Consider the following 24,006-nt stretch of genomic DNA (forward strand, 5'->3'; position numbering starts at 1 on the left):
GCTGCCAACTACTCCGGAAGAGTTTCTCCGGAAATGCAATGCAAACTCCGGGACACCGGACAACCTCCCTAAACTTTGGAAATCCCCCAAAATTTTCACGTATTTTTTTTTAACCAACCATTTTTCCCAATTTCCGATTTAAATCCCTCGAAATTAACACCATCACTGCGACTTCCGCCATCTTGATTCAACTGCACTGTAAACCGGAAGAATTTGGTAATACGAGTGCATTGTGAATCATCTGAGTTACAAGTTCTGACGAATGATTCGTCTCGTGCGACCTTCAGCGTGGCAAATGATTCGGAATCGATTGCATAGATAGCTTCTATCCCTTTAAAATTTTCGTTTTCATTTTTTTTTCACAAGAGAATAAGTATTATTAAGGCTGACTAAACCAGCAGTCTTTTGTTTAGAAACAAATCCTCTCATTTCTGGGATTGTTCTAAAGGAAGTAGGCGTACATAGCATTGGTAACTCTCAATATGCCTGCTCAGGTTAAGTACAAAATGGATGGCAATTTGGATGAAACTCCTAAGAAGAAACCCAGACACTCACCAAAAGGACTGACATTTGCGCATTGCAGAACATGCAAGTGCGACTTCAGCGTGACACATGTTGGAATTACTAACTGTAAAACGCACGTAGAGGGACCCAAACACAAAGATAAACTTATTTTCATTATGCTGTACTTTTTCAATAGTTTGAAAAAACAATATTTCAATGAATGGAAAAACATGATAATAAAAGTTTGATTTAAATAGTCCTACGCTTATTTTTTTTACATTTTATATGAATTTTGTGTGAATCACATTCACTCCAGAAATACTCCGGAAATGGGACAAGGGTATTCCTGAAATGGGGTCGACAGAGGTTGGCAGCTCTGTATTCAAAAAATAACTTTGAATGAACTAGTCAAACTGCATGTTTCTTTTATTCATTCATTCATTTTCTGAACCGCATATCCTCACAAGGGCCTTGGGGGTGCTGGAGCCTATACTAGCTGACTTCAGGCACGAGACGGGAGACACCATGAATTGGTGGCCAGCCTATCGCAAGGCACGAGGAGACAAACAACCATTCACGCTCACACTCATATGTAGGGGCAATTCAGAGAGTTCAACCATCCTACCATGCATATATTTGGAATGTGGGAGGAAACTGGAGCAAGCAGAGAAACCCTATGCAGGCCGAGGAACAACATGCAAACTCCACACAGGAGGACTGACCTGGAATCGAACCCAGGAACATAAAACTGTGAGGCCGACGCGCTAACCACTCACCCGCCATGCCGCCCTGTTTCTTTTATAAAAGTATTTTTTTTTCAACAGAAAAAAAGTAAGAAAAGTCTTGATAATATTAATATTGCAACAAGAACAAAGAGATAATTTCCCTTCCAAAAATGTTGTCTCATTACAAACTGTCTTTAAAAAATGTATTAAGACAAATGTCTTATATTGATTTTTTGTGTCATTTAATAAATTAATTTTTAAGGTTGGTACTTGCTTTAGATTATCGCAAGCTGCTCTGTTAAAGGAAAAAATGTGTGAAGAAAAATTAAGTCAAGCTACTCGAAGAATATTTTTCCTGCCTCTGGTCAGCCCATCCAGAATGAGTGATCACCTACTGTCTCCATAACAACGCAGAGGGCCAATGTGGTAGACAGCCTGCGAGCCAGCTCTGCCGATATCTCCGATCACTATCTGGCTTACTGGTAGGTGGTCTTTGTAGGAGAGGATGCCTGTGTCATTGGTCCTGTGATAGACATCGAAGAAATTAGTGAATAAGTAAAAACAAAATGGAGGAGGGCATTACTGCATGTCCTGGACCCCTCGACAGGAATAAAAGTAAAGGCTTTCATTCTTTTGCCTCACAGCAGAAAGCAGAGTAAAGACATTAAAGCAATTCATCACGAGAGAGACAAATGCCTTTGGAAATATGCAAACACTGTTGAATCCGGGCTGGATTTGGAGTTTGGAGTGGATTAACGGAGAAAATACAGAGACACTTCAAGCGTTTGGTAAAGCAACATTCAAATGAAGGTTTAGCTGATCCCTGCAAAATGTAAGTTTTCATCATTATCTGCAAGCTATGACTTCAAAATAGACTACAGGGGTAGTGTAAAGCTTTAAAGTTGAATTTTCTAATGGGTTCATAAACATATCATAAGCATCTATAGACACTATTTATTATATGTATTAAGGTGGATCGGAACAAATCTCAAGAGCACTTCTAGTCGCACAGTTTTGTATAACATACCATTTGTCTTTGTCAGCGTCACAATTACAGAAGTAGTTCATGTCTACACAGTTTTCTTTCAGGCTGCAGGAGCATTGCTGAATTCCTGGCAGAAAGCCTCCCCAATAGCTGCGCCTCTCGCCATGTCGATCCAGCCACCATGTCATTGGACTACCATCTGCATTGAGGTAAACAAGGATCAATCAGAGTATTTCAGAAAAAATCTTGCAGTTGTACTAAGTTCTTACTAAGATATTTGTCTTTCAATGTGTGCGAATTAAGCATCCAAAATAGACTTTCTCAGACTGTCAGGTTTGAAAATCACCATCAATAGCAACTGACAATACAATCTTTCCTCTGGAAAAAAATGTATCCTTTATTCCAAGGTTTTTCAGTAGAAGGAAGTACAATTTTGGAAATATTGGTCATCATTGGTTTAAAAAAAAAACATTCATTCATTCTATTTGTGTACCGTGTATCCTCACAAGGGTGACACGCTCACACTCATACCAATCACCCTCAAACTCAAATCTAGAGTGTTCAACTACTAGCCTGCCATGCATGGTTTTGGGATGTGGGCAGAAAACAGAGTACCCGGTGAAGACCCATACAGGCCAGGGGGGAACATGCAAACTCCACTCCACACAGAAAGGTCGGAACCCACCAGGCATTGAACTCTCGATCTCAGAGCTGCGAGGCAGACATGCTAACGACTATAACACTGGACTGGACTAAACTAACCAAACATAGGACATTTGGATGATAAGAACAGTGCAAATAGTGATGGGTAAAATCTTGTTGTCATACATTTGGTTTTAAGAAAAAAAAAGTTAAAAGCAGCAGTGCCTGGTATTTATGTGTGAGGGCCCAGAAATACAGCAAACAGTGCAGAGAAAATTCATTCATCTTCCGTTCCACTTATCCTCATGAAGATCGCATGGCTTCTGGAGTCAATCCCAGCATGGCTGGGTACAGCCTGAATTGCTCGCTAGCCAATCACTGCAAATGCACTTCATTTTCAAAGGTTTTCTCTGGGTACTCCGGTTTCCTCCCACATTCCAAAAAAAAAGTGTATGGTAGGCTTGTTGTACACTAAATTGCCCCTAGGTATGGCTGAGTGTGAATGGTTGTCCGTCTCCTTGTGCCCTACGATTGGCTGGCCACCGATTCAGGGTGTCCCCGGCCTCGTGCCCAAAGACAGCTGGTATAGGCTCCGTGACCGGACATTTCGTCGACGGACACTTCGTCGCGGGACGCTTCATCGAACGGACGCTTCGTCGCCGGACAGTTCGTTGAACAGACATATCGTCGCCGGACATTTCGTCGACGGACAATTCGTCGCCGGACTCACGAACGATTGTTTTTAAGATAATAGGCAATAAATACAATTATTTTATTAAAAAATATATTAAAAAGAAGACGAAGGAAATTCACATATTCTTTATTAAACAAAATAAAACAGCAAAAACTCGCTCAAAAACACAAACATTAACATTTGGGCGTGTGCAAGTACTAAATGTGCTCGTCTCTAAACACTACACACGAAACAGTTCCTACGTTGAGCGTTCCACGTTTGGAAAGACCCCAAAAAGAATCAACGTGACATCTGAGTTGTTATGTCACGTTGATTCTTTTTTGGGGTCTTTCCAAACATGGAGCACTCAATGTAGGAACCGTTTCGTGCATAGTGTGTTTAGAGACGAGCACATTTAGTACTTGAAAGTAAAAGCGCGGATGCCGGGCGGGCCTAGCTACCCACACCGAGCACCGCTTTGGAGTATCTTTTTGACCAACGCCAGATCCATCATCCACAAAATGGATGATTTGGAACTTCAGATTGCTACCAACAGCTTTGTCAGGAACTGCAACATTATTCTCATCACGGAAACAAGGCTACACCCGCAAATCCCAGACGCCACGGTATCGCCAGCTAGCTGTACGCTACTCCGAAACAATCGTTCGAAAGAATTAACAGGGAAAAGCAAAGGAGGGGGACTTTGCGTGTTCATCGATTATCATTGTAATGGCTGTCTACATCCCACCGGATCCTAATGTTAGCACAGCACTTAGCCTCCTGCTAACGGCTGTAAACAAACAGCAGCTTTACCACCCCGATGGACTCTTAATTGTCGCTGGTGACTTCAACAAAGCATGTTTAAAGACTGTTCTGCCTAAGTTTATCCAGTACATGAAGTGTCACACCAGAGGAGATAAAACTCCAGACCATGTTTATTCTAATATCAAACATGCTTAAAGAGCCACAGCCCTCCCTCACCTGGCTGGATCAGACCATTTCTGCTTGGTTAGGGTGCCAGTCCCTCACCCCCGCATACACTCCACTCCGGAGGCTAACAAGGCCACAAATAAAGATAATAAAAACTTGGCCCAAGGACGCCCTTTCTCAGCTGCATGACTGTTTTTTTCCGCTCCAACTGGGAACTTTTCGAACACCACAACATCCAGGACTACACGTACACTGTACTTTCCTACATCAAAAACTGCACGGACAACATCACTGTTAATAAACGGATACAGGTTTTTCCTAACCAAAAACCCTGGATGACCAATGAGACACAGGCACTCATCAAATGCTGTAACACCGCCTTCAGGTCAGGGGACAAGGTACAATACGGCGCTGCCAGAGCAGAGCTGAAGAGACGCATTAAAAAGGCCAAGGCAACATATACAAGGAAAATTGAGGAGCACTTCACACGATATAACCCAAAGAAGATGTGGCAGGAAATACGACATATTACCATTTACAATGACAATAATATGTCTGTTAACGCAGATGCCTCACTAGCTGAGGAACTGAACCGTTTCTTTGCCTGATTTGAGACTGACAAATCAGACCCAGTCTCAACACCCCCACCACCACCCTGGAGCAGTACACTGAAGCTTCAGGAACATGAAGTGAGACTGGTAATGCGGTCTGTGAACACCAGGAAAGCTGCTGGCCCCGACGGAGTACCTGGGAGGGTGCTCAAAGCCTGTGCTGACCAGCTGGCTGGTGTTTTCACAAAAAAATTCAATTGTTCCCTGCAACAATCCATCATTCCATCCTGCCTGGAATCTGCCACCATTATCTCTGCCCCTAAAAAGCCAACCATTAAACAGCCTGAATGACTGTAGGCCTGTTGCACTCACGCCTGTGATCATGAAGTGCTTTGAAAAGTTGGTAGCCCGCCATATCAGGAGTACAATCCCTCCCTCAGTTGACCCTCACCAGTTTGCTTATAGAGCAAACAGGTCCACTGAGGACGCTATCACCATAGCTCTATAAACAGCACTGAGCCACATGGAGCAGCATGGGAATTACGTGAGGATGCTTTTCATTGACTATAGCTCAGCCTTCAACACTATAATACCGGACTTTCTGGCTGACAAACTCTCCCACCTTGATCCATCCACCCATCTCTTCCTCCATTACACTCAGCACTGGTTTCCCCCTCTTTTTTTCCCCAAGATGGCACCGTCACGCGGAAGCCAGTGGCAGTAGCCCTGTCCACTCTTATTTGTTTTTCGTGTTTTACAGCACTACTATCTTTTTTTAATTACATTTTAATATTTCTTTATACATTCCTTTTTACTTTACTTTGTACTTTATACTTTTTACTTTAATGTTTTTACAAATTTCTTTGTTCTATTAGCCTGGCTTCTTTCTGCTTTCTGCCACTTCTTTTTTGGAACCATTCAGCCATGCCTACGCTGTCATACACATGGGACTAGCTGTTACAATACGCAGCAGAAGAAGCAACACCTCAATACCGCTGGAAATTCGGAGCTGGATAAAACTGCCGGGAGAAGAAGAAACGCTTCAGACCAACCATTCCATTATGGGATAAGATGGAAAGCTCTCGGCGCTTGCCAGGCCGGAAACGGAGTCGAGGGCCTCTACTCTGCTACTGTTGTCTTCAGCTCCAGACTACTGAGGAACTGTGCGGATAAGCTTGGAAGAGTGAGTCTGCATATTCTCTACCTCGGTCCCAGTCTGCAGAAGTTCTCCATCTTGTGGAAGACTTCCTGTGTGCGGTTCCAGTTTTATCCAACTTTACAACGTCTTTTTCTTGAGTCTGTATCCGTTTTTGCTACCGCAACCAAGATGGCGCCGTTCAAGTGGAAGTCGGTGGTGGTAGCTCCGTCCACTCTTGTTCGTTTTGTGTTTTTGCTGCTTTTCTGTCTTAATGATTTGATATGATGATTCTTAATGATCCCATTTACTTTGCTTTGCTTTGTACTTTGTGCTTTTGCTTTGTTGTTCTGCGGCCTTTGCGACTGTACTGTCTAACTTGTAACTATGTGTTTTTTTGCTGCATTCCCCTTTCTTGCTACTGTCACAATGAAATTTCCCGAATACGGGATGAATAAAGTTATCCAATCCAATCCAAGGCTGTGTACTAAGTCCTCTTCTGTACTTCCTCAGCAGAGCCGGGAACATTGTCGGGGACCCATACCACCCTGGTCACAACCTGTTCCAGCTGCTGCCCTCTGGCAGACGCTACATGTCTCACAAAGTATGGACAAATAGGCTTGAGGACAGTTTTTTTCCCACAGCCATTGTGACATACTAGAGTGTTTGATCTATTAGTGTGACATACTAGTGTTTGATTTATTAATGATTGAATGTTGAGAATGCACAACGAGTTTGAATTGAATGTGTGTATCGGTGTTCGATTGTTGATCCTTGGATCCACATGGCAAGTGTGGGGCATGTTAAAGAAGATCGGTATTCGATTATTGATGTCTTAGCAAATAGCTTGAGGCACGGGAGGTGTGTTGAATCATTACAGTAAAAGTTGGATTGAAGTAACAACATCTCACTGTTCTGATTATTTCCCCCTGTGTGTCAAGATCGAATGCAGGGTGTAACACCATCAGGACTCTGAACTTGCGGTAGCACAACACACAATCCCTTCTGTGCAATAACTTCGGGGTGAGGTAACATGAAGGACGTTGGGCGGTGATCTGCCTCCTACTGGCTGACTGAAGGTAAGTGAGGAGACAGTGGGAGGTAAGTGATCTGTTTTTTTTTCTTTGTTGGCATCTGCAAGGCAAACTTTTTCTGCAGTCGCCGGGATTTGGTTGCACTCCAGGGGTGATGCGATATATCCATCACGGCAGAATGCCAACAAGTGCGAAATTATCACTTATTTGGGCCTTTTGCCGGGATAGCGCACTTTGTGGAGAAGCACTACCAATTTCGTCATGCCCAGCTGGGTATGATGACAATTAGGCTTTTTTTGTCGAGTCAATGATGATGACAAAGCCTATGTCCGATTATTATTATTATTATTATCATTATTATTAGTACTTGCACACGCACAAATGTTAATGTGTTTGTGTTGTCGAGCGAGTTTTTGCTTTTTTATTTTCTTTAATAAAGAATATGTGTATTTCCTTTGTCTTCTTTAATAGTGGTTAAGGTTAGTGGTTAAGGTTAGGCGAACTGTCTGGCGACGAAATGTCCGGAGACAAATTGTCCGTCGACGAAGTGTCCGGTCGACGAACTTCCTTGAGAGGATAAGCTTTTCAGAAAATGAATGAATTTTATTTATTTTATTTTTTATTTTTTTCATTGGTGACAGTGTAAGTGTTGAAATATACAGTACACATGGTTGTATGTCTAAAGTGAAAAAGTGAAGGGCATCCAATGTCAAATTGTACCCATATGGTGCACTGAGTCCCAAAGGACATCTCCTAGTGCAACCCAGTTGTTACATGCACAAGGACAAAAAGGGCAGTTTCAACCTTATTAGCTTGAGCATCGGGGCAAATATCACCATGTCTGAATTTAAAACCATCTGGCATATTAATAAATTTCCTTAGAAATGAAAGACCTGAGTCCTTCTTAAAGTAAATACTGAATTTCTTCGACTCATCTCATCTCATTTTCTGAACCGCTTTATCCTTGTTAAGGTCGCGGGGGATGCTGGAGCCTATTCCAGCTGACTCCGGGCCAGAGGCGGGGGACACCCTGAATCGGTGGCCAGCCGATCACAGGGCACAAGGAGATGGACAACCATGCACACTCACACCCATAACTAAGGGCAATTTAGAGTGTCTAATCAGCCCACCATGCATGTTTTTGGAATGTGGCAGTAAACCGGAGTACCCGGTGAAAATCACGCAGGGAGAACATGCAAACTCCACACAGATTGACGTGACCTGGATTTGAACCCAGGACCCCCGAGCTTTGAGGCCGACGCGCTAACCACTCGCTCCACCGGGCGAATTTCTTCGACTTTCAGCTATATTTTCTAGATACAGTATAGTATATGAATATAGTCGGTGGCCTGGCGGCTTGAGTGGTTATCACGTCCGCCTCAAAGCTCTGGGGTCCTGGGTTCAAATCCAGGTTTGTCCACCTGTGTGGAGTTTGTATGTTCTCCCCGCGTGGGTTTTCAACGGGTACTCCGGTTTCCTCCCACATTACAAAAACATGCATGGTAGGCTGATTGGATGCTCTAAATTCCCCCTAGCTATGAGTGTGAAAGTGAATGGTAGTTTGTCTCCTTGTGCCCTGTTATTGGCTTGCCACAGATTCAGGGTGTCCCCTGCCTTTGGCCCAAAGTCAGCTGGGATAGGCTCCAGCACCCCCTGCGACCATAGTGAGGATAAAGCGGTTCAGAAAATAAATGAATGAATATTGTCCATTTCAAATATCTTTTTTTTTTCCACATAGTTTAAATTTAGAGGAAAATACTGAAGATGCTTTTAACAGTACTCAGCATGTATGCACAGGGTTTAAACGAATGCATTTGGACAGAAGCTATGAGATCTGGAACTCTTAAAGTATAACATCCTTCACTGGTTTCATTTTCTCATAAAATATTAATACTTAAATGCAGTTACAAGTCTTTGAGAGTAAGATTTGGTTCATTTTAGCATTTTGGGCCATGAAATCTAAAGTGACCATGACTCCACCAACAAAGGTTGTGTTTGAAGAATGGTGTGTTGGGTCCACCACAAAAGCCAGTGATAGCTAATAAGCCACCTGCAAGTGTAACTGAAGTAAGAGCCACGCTGTAAAAAAAGACCTTTCATTGCCTCTTCCGGCGGGTTAAGTATGGCGGCCACAATCATCGCTACATACTAAAGTCTGCATTAAGTCGGTATGCAGGGAAAAGCTTTTGTCACTAAACATAATCAAGTGTCACATGCGACGGTGCTCTCTGCCCATCCAGCATGCATTAGGTTCGCATTAAGCAGCGCATTTATGTATGGCCACAAAAGTCATATCAGTCTAAATCACACAGCGGGTCTCAGACTCAGGCAATTCTTTCTGAAATCACCTCTAAATAGGATGCAATGATCTATGACTAACAATCTAATGCCCTATTTAAACCACAGTGAAAAAATTGTCCTTTGTAAGAAAATGCCAAAATGGTAGAAAACAGGAAAAACGATGTGTGCGAACAACATTAGCATGCAAGCAACTGTTTTCGCTACCAAGGTTGGAAATAAAACATCCTTTAATGGCTTTAGCATGGGCTGCCATCCTTGATTGGCTTGACTACTTGGACAATTATTTTAAAAACACTAATCAGACCCCTGAAAATAGCAAAAGCGGACAATCAATACTTCCTGTAAGAGATGTCGTCATAACCTTGGAGAGACTGCAAATTAATGGATGAGAAGCTAGATATTTTTTGTGCAAGTGCTGCTCTAGTCTCTGCTAGTAGAGCCTGTGGTTTATCACTGACACAATCTGGTTTTTCGGTGGTTATAAAATCCTTAAAATACAAACTGCAAACTAATCAGTTTCATGCGTGTTGTTCTGTTGGATTTGTAGTTAAGATGTTGACCTTTGGGTGGTGATCGGAGAGTCTGCTTTTCTACTTACGAAATGAACTGCTCACCCCGAGCGAAAAAGTCAAATAAATGAAACCTAAATACCTTCCAACCAGGCAATAAAAATCCATCTAAAGTCCCAGTGATTGAGGATAACATGGTCATAGCCATGGAATATGGCAATTGTCTTGAAAGTTTCATGTTCTTAACAAAAGCATATTTGTACCCGAAAAGAAATAGGGGTCACAACTCCCCATCAACATCTTCCTTGTGCGCCGAAAACCTCTCGAAAAAGCTCCTCATGAAAAGCTCTCTTACGGCGCCACCTGAAGATTCCATTGATGATCCAATGCCTCTCGTATCTAATGAAAAAGACTTGGACTAAAGATCCCAATAACCAGTTTTTAAAAAAAAGCAACAGGCGGCCAGGTGGATTGAGTGGTTAGCGCGTCAGTCTCACAACTCTGGGGTCCTGGGTTCGAATCCAGGTCGGTCCACCTGTATGGAGTTTGCATGTTCTCCCCGCGTGGGTTTTCTCCGGGAATTCCGGTTTCCTCCCACGTTCCTAATACCTGCATGGTTGGCTGATTGGAGACTCTAAATTGCGCCTAGGTATGAGTATGAGCGTGAATGGTTGTCCGTTTCCTTGTGCCCTGCGATCGGCTGGCCACCGATTCAGGCTGTCCCCCACCTCTGGCCCAGAGTCAGCGGGGATAGGCTCCAGCACTCCTCACGACACTAGTGAGGATAAAGCGGTTCAGAAAATGAATGAATTAAATTAATCACAGATTAATTATTTTCACTGTGAATACAGTACTTAAAGCACTGTAATCCTTCTTCACTTCGTGGCTTCAACTTTCGCAGCGTCACTACATCGCAGAAGTTTATCTGAGGTATATAGAAATGTTCATAAAAATGTTAAAATCTACGCTGAAACTCGCAACCGGAAGACAGATGAAAAATGGCAGAAGTCAGGGGAACGCTTCATCTATCAGCGCTGAAGAAGGAATGTACAATAGAGGCAGAATGGGTGCATCAAATCTCATGTATACAGTGCTTGGGTGCATTACATTTTGCCATTTCCTGTTTTGTTGCGAGTGAATTTTGCATCGCGCACATCACCTGTGGATAGACTTTTTTTTGAGTCGCTGTTGAAAATGCTTCCAAAACATTGATGTTGCTTGATATGCTAAAGGCGTAGCGCGCCATTGCGGCATGAGTGGCATTTTTTTGTACATAATTCAGGTGGTAGAAATCTTGTTAATATTAATGGGGTCTGCCGTGCAGTTAAACGTGAACGCATTTCCCCTCTGAAGATGCACGTGTGTTGTGGCAATCTGTATGCAGGGAATAAATAAAAATAAATTCTTGTGAGGTGAAGAGGTCCAAGATGTAGCGCCTCTCCGCCTAGGTTGCCGTGCTGCACGTTGCAGCGACCGCCACAGCGCTCCCGCTTTCGCTTGACCACTGCCGCGCACTTGCCATCGTTCACCCCTGACGCTCGTATCTTCCGAGGTGCAAATTCTTGTGTGGACTAAGAAACCCTGCCTCCGACTCCGAGGAATAACAAAATGAACTAACATTATGATAGATTTCTGCTGTAGATAGGGTCATGAAGTTTGCATGAGAGGACATCAAGACACTGCATGGGGCCACTGAAAGAGACTGATGACAACATTGACGGATGACGGAGCCATTGAATTTGGTAATCATCTTGACAGTGTCAAGACAAAAACAACAGCAATATTTGTACAAGAAAAATGCCTCTCAAATTTAACAAAGAGGACTTGGAATAAAGCTCTAATAACCTGTTTTTTATTATTTAAATCAATGGGGGAGGAACTATTTTCAATTAGTACAGTACTAAAAGTATTTAAATTTTTATTCATAGATTAGATTTAGATGCTAATACATTATAGTCTTTTCATATGCCTGTAACGGTGATATTTGATAAAAACACTTCTGATAATTATACTTGTGTACTATTTTCGTATAGGCGTGAAAACATGTAGTATGGTATGTATTAATAATAGAGGTAATCCTACTTCGCGCTTTTTCGATTATCGCGGGCATGTCTGGTCTACATTATCTGTGAAAAACGAGGGGAATTGTGTATTTCCAATTTTTAATATATAGATTATATTTAGATGTTAATATAATAGTCTTGTCATATGATTATAGCTGTAATATTTAATAAGTACACTTTGATATTTGTGCTCGTGTACTTGTATTTCTGCATAGGTGCTAAAACATGTAATATGGTAGTAATAAGAGGGCTAATCCTACTTTGCGGTTTTTTGATTATCGTGGTCTACATTATCCACTCTATTCGAATGTTTACTGTATTGAGCACGATATGTTTCCATGTAATTTGTTTGGGTTCTGAAAGCTGTCAGATTTCTGTTATACTTGAGCAACCCACACGCTGCAGTTTCCCTGTGTGTCGCTATGGCTAGTATTGTTTAGCAATGCCATAATGCAAATTTCCTTTCACATTTTATAGCCAACTCTGGAGGCCATTTGTACTCCCAATTTAACTCTGACTCTCGATGCTGCACATGGTGAGACAGCCACAACATTGAAATAGTACAATGCTGAGATCTACTCTTTCCATCTATTCACCTCTGTATGCGAACATATTCCTCTCTCATGAATTTTATTGTAGTCATACCTCTACTTACGAATGCCTCTAGGTACGAAATTTTCAGGTTACGAAATATTTTATATGCAAATGAGTGCTCAAGATACGAAAAATATCCAAGTTACGAAATCCTCCAAAAGGTAAATGCATTTCCTTTTCCGTTATTTTATTTTGAAAAAATGCATCGATTCTCACTTTAGAACATCGCTACCCTCTAATGGGCTCTCATTTCATCGCTCTCATTCTATCTCATATAATGACAATAAAATAATTAAATTCAATTAAATTGGCTGTCTCACACCAACCACTATCCATGTTTCAAGATTCTCTCTTACATACCTGTCCACCTCGGCTAAATGCTCCCCTTATTAATGATTGCAATTCCACTTATTAAGTAATTAAAAACCGTACAAATGCAACACGGCACATATTTTCACACGCACATTTTCACACGCGCACACACACACACACACACACATTTTCACACGAACACACACACACACACACATTTTCACACGCACACACACACACACATATGACACACGTAAAAGTCTAAAATGTATGTATTACCAACGTGGACGGCTTTCGCCCCTGGTAGAACGGGAGCTTGCCATCATTTGGCGGACAAACACGAGTATTACCTCTCCCAATATAACGGCCGCAGAGGGAAATATTTCAGCGGCGCAGGGCTCATTTTCACAGGGATTTTTGGCCATTATATTCATTTTAAAACATTAATAAATCATTTTCTTATAATTTTCTCTCATTTTTGTATGTTTCTCACATCTTTCATACAAAATTGGGACACTTTGACCAATTTTAAGGGTTTAGTTGGTAGTTGTGTGAGGACCGTGGAACAAATTTGAGAAATTACATATCAAGTACTGCTCTACTTGGGAAATTTTCAAGTTACAAAAAAAGTTCTGAAACCAAATAATTTCGTAATTAGAGCTATGACTGTATTTTCACGACTATAAGGCGTACTTAAAATTTGAAAATGTTCAAAATGGACGAAACGCCTCATCAGGCAAAGCGCCTTGTGTGTGCCCTAAATTGATCTATAGATGTCTACTCTTGTTTGTCCCTCCTGCCTTGCCGTTGTGCAGCTGCGTGCGATTCAAAATTAGTCCCTGTTGTGTTTATTTAAACTCCACTGATTATAATGTAATTGTCGGATCGTCTGCCTTATTTCCCTTGCCATGTATCTACGTTACCTCGTTCCTCGATTCCCCGTGTTTTCCCTAGTCCGGTTTTGTGTTTCGATTCCTAAGTCTTTGTTATTTTGTAAGATCCTGCCTAAGTTATTAAAGTTTAGTGATGAACACTACTCCCCCCCTTTTTGCACGGCAACACAATTGTAACATAACAAACACATTTAAATGAACTTGGATTACGATGTAGACACACTCAAAAATACATTTAATCTAACCTTACACTAAACTTAATTCTAATTTTGTTTTAGATTTTTAGAACTTTCTTCTCCCGGGCTGGCTCTCTTTGCCCCGCCTCCACCCTGAGTTTCAGATGCAACCTATCGAGGGTTGTTTGCTTTTGTCTTCCCTTCAAAATATTCCCAAAATGATGCACACAAATGTCCTCACAATAGGATAACGCACGACCACATCCCAACGAGAAGTAGTATATACTCCTCTCCTATTAGCGAACAAGCTTTGCCATTCGCACTGACTAACGAAAAAAAAACAGAAAAAATGCCCAGTGCTCGTTGAGACATTACATGAGGGAGTTGAGACCAGAGAGACAGTGCCCATGATGTTCTTATGAGCAGCCTCTCGCGTCTGCTGATGCTCGTATATCAAAATGTGTCTCGCATCTCAAGATAAATATTTTCCCGAAATTTTACTCGTATCTCAAATTGCTCGTATGTCGGGGCACTCGTATGTCGAGGTATTACTGTAGTGTACTTGCACACGTTGTTTTTTTTCCAAGATGGTGGTATTGTGGAAATGAGCCATAGAAAGGTAAGTATTGTTCACAGCATGTATCCAAAAAGACCATTCGCGAGAGGATGTCCATGTCATTCTACGTGAGGTAATAATTTGTTTTGTCTGCGTGTCAAATATTGTAGTAGGAGACGCAGAGGGGCCACGCAGCACAATGTGTTGATCATGTGACAGATGAGGCCGCTGTTGCCAGGGCGAGAATGGTAAATTTAAGTGGCTTTCAATCATTGAGAAATAGCTTTCATCTCCCCAAATTTTAGATCTTTTGATAATAATTAATTACATATACATATCAAACTAATCCTTTAATAGTCACAAATAACCCTAACCCTGCCCAGTGGCTGTGAGCAGTTTTTATTTCTCTTAATTTTGAAAAGGCTTTGCTTTTTTTGCCTTAAATTTGGTTTACCACTGAGAATGTTTTTTTTAATTAAAAAGCAAAAACAAGCAGCTTTTGTTCTTTGATTATAGTTTTGACGTGCCAAGTAATGGAGCTGCAATTAAAACCAACACAAACAAGTATAAGAATAATATATTTTCTTGTACACAGCAGCAACTGGGGATTTGCACGATGAGCAGAAGAAAAATCTGTTTGCAACACACTATCATTGGGGTGAATGCTTGCCTCAGTACTTGCGCAATGTTTCTAAATATAGCAGCAGGATGTTGGCGGCATTCTAGAACGTAATTACTTCTTCTCTGTTATCTTAATGATGACAGAATGGCCCCCGCTGACGAACGACACTCATTACAGACAAGGCGAGGAACACCTGCTACTCCAATTGTCTGCAGTTGAGCATTGCAACACGGACATTAAATTCCTTAAAAACACCTGCATCTTAAGCGAACAACAGAAGCTGACGAGAAAGCTGGCAGGAGGAGGTCAAGTTATTCAGGCAACTCGGAAAGCACCGTTTGCTGGACGTGAGCTCAGATGTTCTTGGCACAGGGAGGCATCTGTAAACTCGTCAGATTGGTTACAACAGCTGTTGTTGATTGTCTTTCTTGTAAATTAATGCGCTAAACGTCCATAAAGTTGCATGATGCTGTTGCAGAGCGAGTGTTTACCAGGAACAGTAATATTATTTCTTTCTCCAAGTTTAAATCAAGCAAGACACAAAGACATACTGGAGTCAACCCAATGGAGATTTTGAAGTAAAACCTGACACACATCTCACATGCAACCAAGTGACCGCGTTTAAGGATATATTCTCATAACTCAGAAGAATAGGTTTTGATTTCACCGTAATCCAAGCTTGATTTATGCTATATTCCATTACAAACACCTTCCTGATTGGCCTAGTGAAAGTCCAACCAGATATGATTGAGATGGGAGCAATACAAAGACGCACCCTTAAAATTGTGGAATTTTACAATTTCTCGCATATAAGCCGCCCCTGATTCAAAATTTTCACCTCCATATTTATCGTTTTAATAGGGAGTACAAATTTGAAGGGAAAATCTTGAGAAAAATCGTCACACGTGGTATTGCTGAAATACTGTATGAATCAAAAGCATATTATTAGGGTCAATATCACAAGTTAATATGCCTGTCTTTGTAAATGCAAAATATCAAATTATTCAATTTGAAAAAAGAAATAGCTTCATAGCTTGATGAGAACCCGATGCTTTTTAATGACATAAATTCCAATTTTCTTACCAGAAGCTTAAGATGTTGTGGCGGCCAAATTGCTTCTAATGTCGAAATATCTCGATGATATTATTGCGATAGTTGTCACGTTCGAAAAAGAAAAAAAATCAAAGCGCAATTTTGTTTTATTTCATAATCACAAATGTACAATCATTTCCTTTATGTGTTTCGAAAGGGAGGTTGTTGTTTGCACGTAGACAAATTCAAAAAGGAAGTAACATAAGCACAACCAGAAAATATGCCCATAGCGCTATACGTAGTGTTCAGCAAGTCTCTGGGTGCAATAATAGCATACCCATTACGTAGATATCAAGGTTTATATTTTAACGATACACCGCAAAACCTTCGATCAGCCTTAACTATTGTGATGTGCTGACATGGTAAAAGCTACGGTCAGAGCACGTTTAACTATGGTAAGATGGCGGCGCCTCGAGCGAGCAATTGCAGACACAAGCGCACTCACGTCTGGCCAGTCTGAGCACGTTTAACTATGGTAAGATGGCCGTGCCCCGAACGAGCAGTGACGGGGACGTGAGTTTTATGTAAGATACTGTTGATTTTTTCCTTAAATTATATTCATAGTCGTCAAAATACATGTTGTTTGCGTTTTATCTGTTTATCTTTTCTTTATTTTGAAATAAATGACCGTATATTGCCGCATGTCTTGCGTCCTGACGTCACGACGGCGCCATTTTGTCATGATGTCATCGCATCATCATCGTCAACTTGCAGTTTCGTGCATGTCGTGTTTTTATGCGCATATAAGCCGTACCCTCGATTCAGTCATAATTTTTTGTCAGACAAAAGCAGCTTATAAGCGAGTAAATCCGGTAACTGTAAATTTCTAGATGGGTATCATCATTTGCCTCTGGAGAGGTAAGTGCTTTCTAAAAAGGGTATCTTCTGATTTGCTTGGAAGGAGTAAAATGTTTCCAGACTTGGAACGATGCTTCAGATTGGCTTACACAGGAAGTCGACTGCTAACTGATTGATTATAAATAGAAGTGTTGCTTGATTGCCGTGGTCTGCACTACTTCTGAGGAGAATGAATGGATGAATAGAACGTTACATTGGGAGTGATACACAATTCAATGGAAGGAACTTAAATGCTAAGTTTAAGTGCTTTGTTATTCAGTTATGATAGGTAAGATACGACCTGGTAACGTTTTGTAATGTGTAACTGTGGAGAAATACAGAAATTCTAATCGATTTTATAAATACCATCACTATTTTAGCCATTTAAATGTGAGTAATCCAGAATGCCCGCTCTTCCTTGTGATCTCAGTACTAAGTCATTGCCCCACACCTCTATGATTAAGTCTTTTAGTGTTTACGTGCATTAGAATAACCAACTTTACAGTTGCCATAGCAATGGCTGCTTTCTTAAGTGGTATCATTTTTGTATTTAAGCATTACTTTTAGACACAGGTCTAAGAAATTTAGGGCTTCCAAAGGGCATGTTAGATTAAAAAATGACATTATTAAGGAATAACACGTGATGTGATGTACTCTCCAAAATTCAAGTAGCACTAAAGGGCTGTCCAATTTTTGGGCAGTAATAATAATAATTTTAAAAAAGGATTGTTGTGGGCACCTAAATCGTCTAAAAGATAAAGTTTTGTAGACAGACAGACGTGTGTCTGTTTATATAAGGTTACGGGTATGAAGACAGATGCAGTACAGTACATTATAATCTGATCAACTAAAGTCTATATACCTTTTGTGTTGAATAGACGGGATCTCTTGCAGTTGTAAACCACTTCCTGTTGACAGTGTTCTGACCTTGACACAATTCTGTGCAGTTGTTCCGGTGAGGTGCCATAGTCAAGCAACATGATGTGAGGTCTATGCAGCAATGAGGCCTGGACTCTGACATGGGTGGTGCTGTTGTGGGTTAACACTGTCCATACTTTCTCCTCTACAAAAAAAAAATATCTTAGAACACAAGCCTTTTTCAAAGAAATTATCCAAATTTCCCCAACCTTGACATACAAGTGTCCCAACATCCGAGAAATTTGAGATACAAGTAAAATTCCAAGCAAAGTTTTGCCTTAAGATATGAGAAAAAATTGAGATATGAGCATATGAGACACCCAGGTTGCTGAGAATCAAGAGGCTGCTGATGATAACAGCGCTCTTTCTTGCCGCAACTCCCTCGTGTAAAGATATCGACAAGCACTGGGCGGAGCGTTGCATTTTTTCTGTGTTTTTTTGCTTTTGTCAGCGCAATCGATATTAAGCATGAAATAATCAAAAAACATGAGAGTGACAGAGCTGGCTCGCCAATACGACAGGAGCACCCGGACAAGTTGGCATGTGGTCATGCGTTATCCTATTGTAATGAGCGTCATTTTCGTAATATTTTTAAGGGGAGACAAAAGCAAACAACCCTAGATAGGTTCCTTTCAAAAACTTCACCTAAAGGTGAAGGTGAAAGCAAGGCAAAAAGAGCCAAGACAGAAGAAGAAAAGTAAAAAAACGAAAACAAATATAGAATTAAGTTTAGTGTAAGGTAAGATTAAAACGTATTTTTGTGTGTATCGTAATCTAAGTTCATTTAAGGTAAATGTATGTTATGTTACGATCGCGTTGCTCTCTCTCTCCTTCCCTTCCCCCCTCCCATCCTTTCCGCGCACTCCGCTTGTACTGAATAATGTCTCATGTCAGAATTGAACATCATAACCACTAGATAGATAGTTATTTGTTACTCTGTTAGTAGATGGTGAATTAGAAACAATAAAAATATGTTTTTCCATTGTAATGTTGTGTTTTTTTGGTGTTTTTTCAGAGGGTGCAAAATAATTAATTTGTATTTAGTTCATTTCTATGGGAAAAGTTGAATAGATATATGAGTAAATCGACAGATGACCTCGGTCCCGGAATGCATTGAGCTCATATCTCAAGGTATTACTGTATTAAAATAGTACATTCTCAAAGCAGATTTTGTATTCTAGAATAACAATTAAATCACTGCAGCAAGTCTGACTCACCAAGTCACTACTATTAAATAATTAACTTTCCGACCCGGTGTTTTTTTTAAACCTACGCGGAGTGAAGCTGTGTGTTTGATAAAGCTCCTCTTCAAGTGTGATTACTGAGCTCAGATGCACCATCTAATTCTGCAGTCCACTCATAAATTAATTGGTCATGAATCTTGTAATGACTACCAGCAGAGAGAGGTGTTGAGGGAACTGACAGATGTGGTGTATATTACATTGTCTTTGGTGAAGTGTTCTCACCCAAACCCAATCTCCGGGGATGGCATATGGCTGAGGTGTAGCATAGCATGTTCAAACTTGTTCACAACATCAGTTATCTTTGAACATTTCAAATACTGACTCAGGTAAGAAAAATTTAATCCCAACTACTCAGAAATCCAACCAATCATAAAAGTGGGTATAAATCCAACAGATAAAAATAAATCTGATTATTTCACTGGTGATGGATGCCAGTATTAATATATTTTAAATTGGTACACGTGGTCCTCTCTGGGTCTAGTCGGGAAAAAAAGTTTCACGTCTTTATTTTCAGACTGCTCAAAATTGGAAATGTAGTGTTATTGTGTTTTTCACACAGTTTTACAGGACAGGATCAGATTATATTTCTTATAATACAAAAGAACATCTGAATATCATCCTTGATATATTTATAGAACGTCACCATAAAGTACTTGGAGTCGGGGTTGAAGGATAATGCTGGTTCGTTATGCAAGACTATCTCAGCCTCACAGAAGAGGCCCATCTGTGCATTTGGTGACATTTACCATCCGTGCAAAACCTAATTAATTCCCTTCTGCACCTGTCAGTACCCCCGCCCCTGCGATCCTCACCAAAACAAAAGAAAATAGCAAACAAACAATAGTTCTAACTAACTGATCCTTTGTTTGTTCAGTAAATTAGATGAGTAGTCCATCTTAACTAAAACCATTACATGGTACGTGAGGTGTTTACTCTTCCACAGAAAAAAAAAATCCCCATTCACTTCATGATTATGCATATCAGGTCGTCGGCTGAGAGTTTTTTGCATCCAGGATGTATTTTGTAATTGAGGTGAAGTTGAGGGATCTCAATGTAAAAAGTACAAAAGAACACACAAAAAATGGAAGAAATTGTGGCATCCAGTCTCCCTGTGCAAAATCTAACTTTGCAAAGTTAAGATTTGTAAAATGGTTGGAAATGCTCAATCAAGTACAGTGGTACCTGGAGATATGAGCTTAATGCTGAGCCCGTATGTCGATTTCTCAAATCGTTTCCCGTAGAAATGAACTAAAAATAAATTAATTTGTTCCAACCCTCAGAAAAAAACCAAAAAAACAGGATATTGGAATGGAAAAACATTTTTATTTCTTCTAATTCGCCATCTATTAAAAGAGTATCAAATAACTAGCGGTTATGATGTTTAATAGTACTAAAATTAGACTGATTTCGCAGAGGGGGAGAGAGCGAGAGCGAGAGAGAGAGAGACTTTTTGCCCGGCAATGCTCTCGTAACAAAACAAACAAATTTAAATGAACTTGAATTACGATACAGACAGACTCAAAATAAATGTAATCTAACCTTACACTAAACTGAATTCTAATTTTGTTTTAAATTTGTATACGTTTCTTCTCCCGGGTTGGCTCTATTTGCCCGGCCTCCACGCTGACTTTAAGATGCAACCTATCGAGAGTTGTTTTCTTTTGTCTTCTCTTCAAAATATTCCGAAAATGATGCTCACGAATGTCCTCACAATAGGATAACGCACGACCACTTGCCAACTTGTCCGGGAAGTAGTACTCCTCTCGTATTAGCGACCAAGCTCCGCCATTCTGCACTGACTAAGGGGGGGGAAAAACACTGAAAAAATGCAACGGTCCGCCCAGTGCTCGTAGAGACATTACACGAGGGAGTTGCGGGGAGACAGACAATACCCATGATGTTCTTATGAGCAGCCTCTCGTGTCCGCTGTATGCTCGTATATCAAAATTTGTCTCAAATTTAATCTCAGATTGCTCGTATGTCGGGACACTCATCTGTCAAGGTATTACTGTATAGGGGTGATACCATCAAGTAGTTTCATGACACCTTGTTATTTTTATTATTGACTAAGAATTTCTATCTAATGATTCTTCTGAAGATATTTATTGTTACTTGATAAGTTCATTAGGATTGATTTATTATCCTAATCATGGAGACCTCACCTGTCATGTTGCAGTACACATGTGTGGCCTCTAGTGTTCCACTGCCATCTGGGTCGATAGAGTAGAAGCCGGAGAAGCCCCCTGTCAGCTTGTAGGCCTCACATGATGACTCATAGATAGCTGCAAAAGGGGAACAAATGTCAACCGTGAATGTCATATTAACAATTAATAAAATAAATAATACAATGATTTTATGACCCTGATATGATATAATCGACAGTTTCCTGATCTATTTCTTTTACAGGTACTTTGTGGCTGACCTCTGTCTTTATGCCCTCCTTCAACAGGGTGGGTTCTGCAGATCAGTTTAATTATACACTGTATGCAAAAATGAGCAACATTAACTCAGATGTCCAAAAGCCACAATTTTTAAAGATCACATTGCGGTTTTATTGTGCTATCATGTCATCAGATCCTTTAAATACAGTATATTCACGGAATTACAAACAACTCGGTTTTTCAATATTTTGATCTTTAGCTAACACAAAGTGCAACTAGTAGTTCAGTTTGGTAAATTATAGTCTTGCTATTTCATTATTTATTTTCAGCAGTGGTATCCTCCTTGATTTGACCCTCATGACAGTGTGTTCTGTTCACAGGTGTAACTTGACCTATAAGTTTATACTAAATTTCGTTAGTGGTTCCTCTGGGCTCTTTGTCATGTTTTGTTGGGGTTGGGGTATTGTTTGGAGTTTATGTCGGCGTGCGTCTTCCTTCCCCAGTCAGTTTGTTTATTTGTGATTAGTGGCTCCGAAGGTGGGGACCCGGACCGTGGCCACGACAGCGGCTCTGAAGGCGGAGTCATGGACTGCGGAGGCCATGATGGCCACGATGGCCCAGACCATGAGGACCACGACAATGCGGACGGCAAATATATATATATATATATATTTATATATATATATATATATATATATATATATATATATATATATATATATATATATATATATATATATATATATATATATATATATATATGGCGGTCGGTGCATTTTCTCGTAGCGCCTTCAACGTAACCATCCAACCCTCAAAAACTATTTTATGGCTATAAAACCTCTACTGCAGCTTATTGATTAAATACTAATACTGGAACTTTTTAGACATCAGAACCAGGCCCGGAGAATCATTTCCCCGGTAAAAAGACAGTGATGAACGTCGATACGTCCATACGTGAAATGACAAAAAATGCACAAAAATTAGGTAAAATCCTTTTCCTAGCAGCATTTATTGATTGAATACAAATACTGGAGCTTTTGAGACATTACAACCAGCCCAGGGGGGTGATTTCCTCGGGAAAAGACAGCGATGGACGTCAATGCTGAAACGGCAAAAATTAAACTGGGGTAAAATCCACAACCTAGCAGCATTTAGTGATTAAATACAAACACGGGAGCTTAAATACAAACACTGGAGCTTTTCAAATATCAGAACCGGGCCCACAATTGAAATATTATTTAGGAATATAGCCATATTATACTCACCAAAAATTATTTTTAACTGTACACAATATCCATCCTCCTTTATTTCTTCCTTCTTTCCTATCGCCATCAAAGCTAATGATGAAAGTCGAGCCTGTCCTGTCATATTTCCGGCATAGTCCGTTTTGAAAATGGCTTTAAATCAACATAACAATATATTTGCTTGTGCAGCTAAGTTAGCGCACTGAAAGTGGCGCACACACCATTTTCCCGGCTGTAACAGGCTTGCTAGCTTCGGAGTTGACCGCCCTTTCTTAATGATGTCAATTTTTTTCTGGAAAAGTACGTCTGGAAAATAGCTTTGTGAGCAAATCTGCAACAGAATCCATTTGTTTTTGCCTCTGTCGGCCATTGTGGGTGGAGTTTGCGATCTCTGGCTGCCTCACTATGACTTTGGCCCGCCTACTAGCCAATCATAGTTGGTGAAAGCAATGACGTTGGTGGCTGGTTGTGCCTGCCACCAAATCACAAGCCCAGCCCCTAATCACTCAAACGCTTCCAGGTGCGACTCATCAGCCAGTAGGGAATATTTAAAGCCAAGAAGACCATGACCACGCTGCTAGATCGTCTTAATCAGTTCACTGTTAAGTACCGTCTTGTATTGTCTCCTTGCCTGCCTCTTCTAATCTACAACCTCTTGTTTTTGCTCCCAGGATCCAGACCACGCTCAGCCCCACGACCACGGACCACGGACAACGGATAACGACATACTTCACGGTTGCCAACCTCCCTTCCACGACTAACTACTCGCATATGCTACTCCCTTTTGTGCCTTTGCCCGTCTCTTGGACGATTCTAATAAAGATTCGAGAACCAGACTTGCTGCCCTTGCCTGCTTTGGGTCCTCCATCCCCGATCGTAACAGCTTCTGGTTATTACCGGTTTGGATTTAACTTGCCCCCCTGTCGTGCTGGTTGACGGACATTTTGGAAAAAAAAAACTACCCAAAGACGACCTTTAATATTGTTTGTGTTTTTTTTCCCACGAAGACAGAAACTTCACGCAAATTTCTCCCTAATTTCTCTAATTTTTGCTGTTGCAATGCTTACTGCTTTCTGCTCGTCTCC

The 24,006-nt window shown here is 40.8% G+C and overlaps 1 protein-coding gene and 1 long non-coding RNA gene across 6 annotated transcripts in view; one reads left to right on the top strand and one right to left on the bottom strand.

The window, feature by feature from the left end:
- The window catches only part of LOC144087060 (contactin-associated protein-like 5), a 224,095-nt gene that overhangs the window by 46,151 nt on the left and 153,938 nt on the right, over positions 1-24,006 (bottom strand). For all 5 annotated transcript variants that reach the window (XM_077617334.1, XM_077617335.1, XM_077617337.1 and 2 more), the window contains 4 exons: positions 21,459-21,578; positions 17,997-18,197; positions 2,257-2,413; positions 1,625-1,752 (listed from right to left, as the gene is read on the bottom strand). In XM_077617334.1, the coding sequence (XP_077473460.1) occupies positions 1,625-1,752; positions 2,257-2,413; positions 17,997-18,197; positions 21,459-21,578 (606 nt within the window). The remainder of the gene's footprint in view (positions 1-1,624; positions 1,753-2,256; positions 2,414-17,996; positions 18,198-21,458; positions 21,579-24,006) is intronic.
- Positions 1,666-23,883, top strand: LOC144087061 (uncharacterized). The gene is made up of 3 exons (XR_013304637.1): positions 1,666-2,061; positions 2,308-2,423; positions 23,593-23,883. It is a non-coding gene; the product is annotated as an uncharacterized LOC144087061 (long non-coding RNA).

Source organism: Stigmatopora argus, chromosome 13, assembly GCF_051989625.1.
Source record: "Stigmatopora argus isolate UIUO_Sarg chromosome 13, RoL_Sarg_1.0, whole genome shotgun sequence".
Classification (NCBI taxonomy): domain Eukaryota; kingdom Metazoa; phylum Chordata; class Actinopteri; order Syngnathiformes; family Syngnathidae; genus Stigmatopora; species Stigmatopora argus.